At 74.2% G+C, this 1,630-nt stretch overlaps 1 protein-coding gene across 1 annotated transcript; it reads right to left on the reverse strand.

Moving 5' to 3' along the window:
• Positions 1-235: 235 nt before the first annotated feature.
• On the reverse strand, positions 236-1,314 carry ASCL1 (achaete-scute family bHLH transcription factor 1). The gene is made up of 2 exons (XM_076328740.1): positions 639-1,314; positions 236-410 (listed from the first exon to the last, which is right to left on the reverse strand). The coding sequence occupies exon 1, from the start codon at positions 1,312-1,314 to the stop codon at positions 661-663; it is 654 nt and encodes a 217-aa protein (XP_076184855.1). The 3' UTR covers positions 236-410; positions 639-660.
• Between the last annotated feature and the right edge of the window lie 316 nt (positions 1,315-1,630).

The following is a 1,630-nucleotide window of genomic DNA, read 5'->3' on the forward strand; positions in this document are numbered from 1 at the left end:
ATGAACGCCAGTCTCTGAAGGGCCGCGGCGGCGGCGGGTGCCCTTCTGCTGGGGAGAAGGCAGAGATCCTCCGCAGGCCGAGGAGCGCAGCGCCCTTCCCCGCGGCCCGGGGCGGGGGCGGCCCGGCCGGGGCCGCCGCGGCTCTCCCGCGGGACACCCGCTCCGCCGGGGCGCAGTCCGCGGCGGCGCGACGGAGTGCGAAAGCCGGCCGGGCTCCGGGGCTGGGGGCGGCCGCCCCGACCGCCCCCGCGGCGCGCAGCGCTGTGCCCGCCCGCCGAGAGACGTGCCCGCACCGCCCTCCGACGGCGGGGGAGAGGGAAACGCAACAGGTTCTTTTCCTGGGTGGATTTTTGTCTGTCTTTCTGCGTGCGATATATTTTTGTGGTTTTTTTTCCCCTTTTGCAACTGTCCTGTAACAATAAAAGAGAGAGGAGATCAGAGCCGCGCCGGGACCAGCGCGGCGCCGGGCTGCCGGGGCCGCTCGTCGGTACGGCGGGACGCGCGGCGCCCGCCTGCGGGGACACCCCGGCTGCGCGCCCCCTCCCCCGGCGGCTGCGCTCCCCGCCGCCCCGCGTCCCCCCCCCGCCCCGGCCTCCCCCGCCCCGCGGCGCCCCGGCCCTCCGCGGGCGCGTACCCACCTGCCGCGGGGGCCGCCGGCGTTCAGAACCAGCTGGTGAAGTCGAGCAGCTCCTGCTCCTCGGGGCTGAGCGGGTCGTAGGAGCCCTCGTCGGAGGAGTAGGAGGAGACGGGGGAGCCCGCCATGGAGTTCATGTCGTGGGAGTAGCTGGGCGAGATGGTGGGCGAGAGGACGCCGGCCTGGAAGGCGGCGCTGACGGCGTCGTGCTCGTCGAGCAGCTGCTGCAGGGCGCGGATGTACTCGACGGCGGAGCGGAGCGTCTCCACTTTGCTCATCTTCTTGTTGGCGGCGCCGTTGGGGACGTGCTCCCGCAGCGTGGCGAAGCCCAGGTTCACCAGCTTCACCCGGTTGCGCTCCCGCTCGTTGCGCCGCGCCACGGCCGCCGGCTGCTGCTGCGGCAGGCTGTACCCGAAGCCGCTGAAGTTGAGCCGCCGCTTGCAGCGCATCAGCTCCGGCGAGGCCGAGCGCTGCCGCTTGGCGGCCCGCGGCGCCGAGGGCTTGCCGCCCGGCGAGGGCTGCCCGCCCGCCGGGCTCAGCTGCGGCGGCGGCGCCCCCGGCGGCGGCCCCGGCGGGGCGGCGGCGGCGGCGGCCACCGCCGCGGCGAAGAAGCACGCCGGCTGCAGGAAGGGCGGCTGCCCGGCGCCGCTGGCCATCCTGGCGGGGCTGCCGCTGGCCATGGGCTCGGGGGCGTCCTGCGAGGCGGCGGCGGCCGGGCGGCGGCCGGTCCCCGTCCCCCCACCACCAAAAAAAAAATTTAAAAGAGGAAAAAAAAAAATAATTTGCGGCGTTCGCTTAAAAAAATGAGATAGGCGACGGAGGGCAGGGGGAAAGGGGCAGCGGCGACCAAAGGGAGCGGGCGGCGGAGCCGGCCGGGCGGGCGGCCGGGGATGTCGGGCGGCTCTGCCCGCCCCCCTCCCTCTCGCCCTCCGTGCGGCGGCCGCGGGGAGGCTCGTGGCGCTCGCGTGTGCGCAGGCTGCTTTGCAAAGCCCCTTT

This window comes from Aptenodytes patagonicus, chromosome 1 (assembly GCF_965638725.1).
Source record: "Aptenodytes patagonicus chromosome 1, bAptPat1.pri.cur, whole genome shotgun sequence".
Classification (NCBI taxonomy): Eukaryota; Metazoa; Chordata; class Aves; order Sphenisciformes; family Spheniscidae; genus Aptenodytes; species Aptenodytes patagonicus.

Excerpts from the sequence above, each read along its gene's own strand:
- ASCL1 (XM_076328740.1), bottom strand. The coding sequence starts at position 1,314 with ATGGCCAGCGGCAGCCCCGCCAGGATGGCCAGCGGCGCCGGGCAGCCG.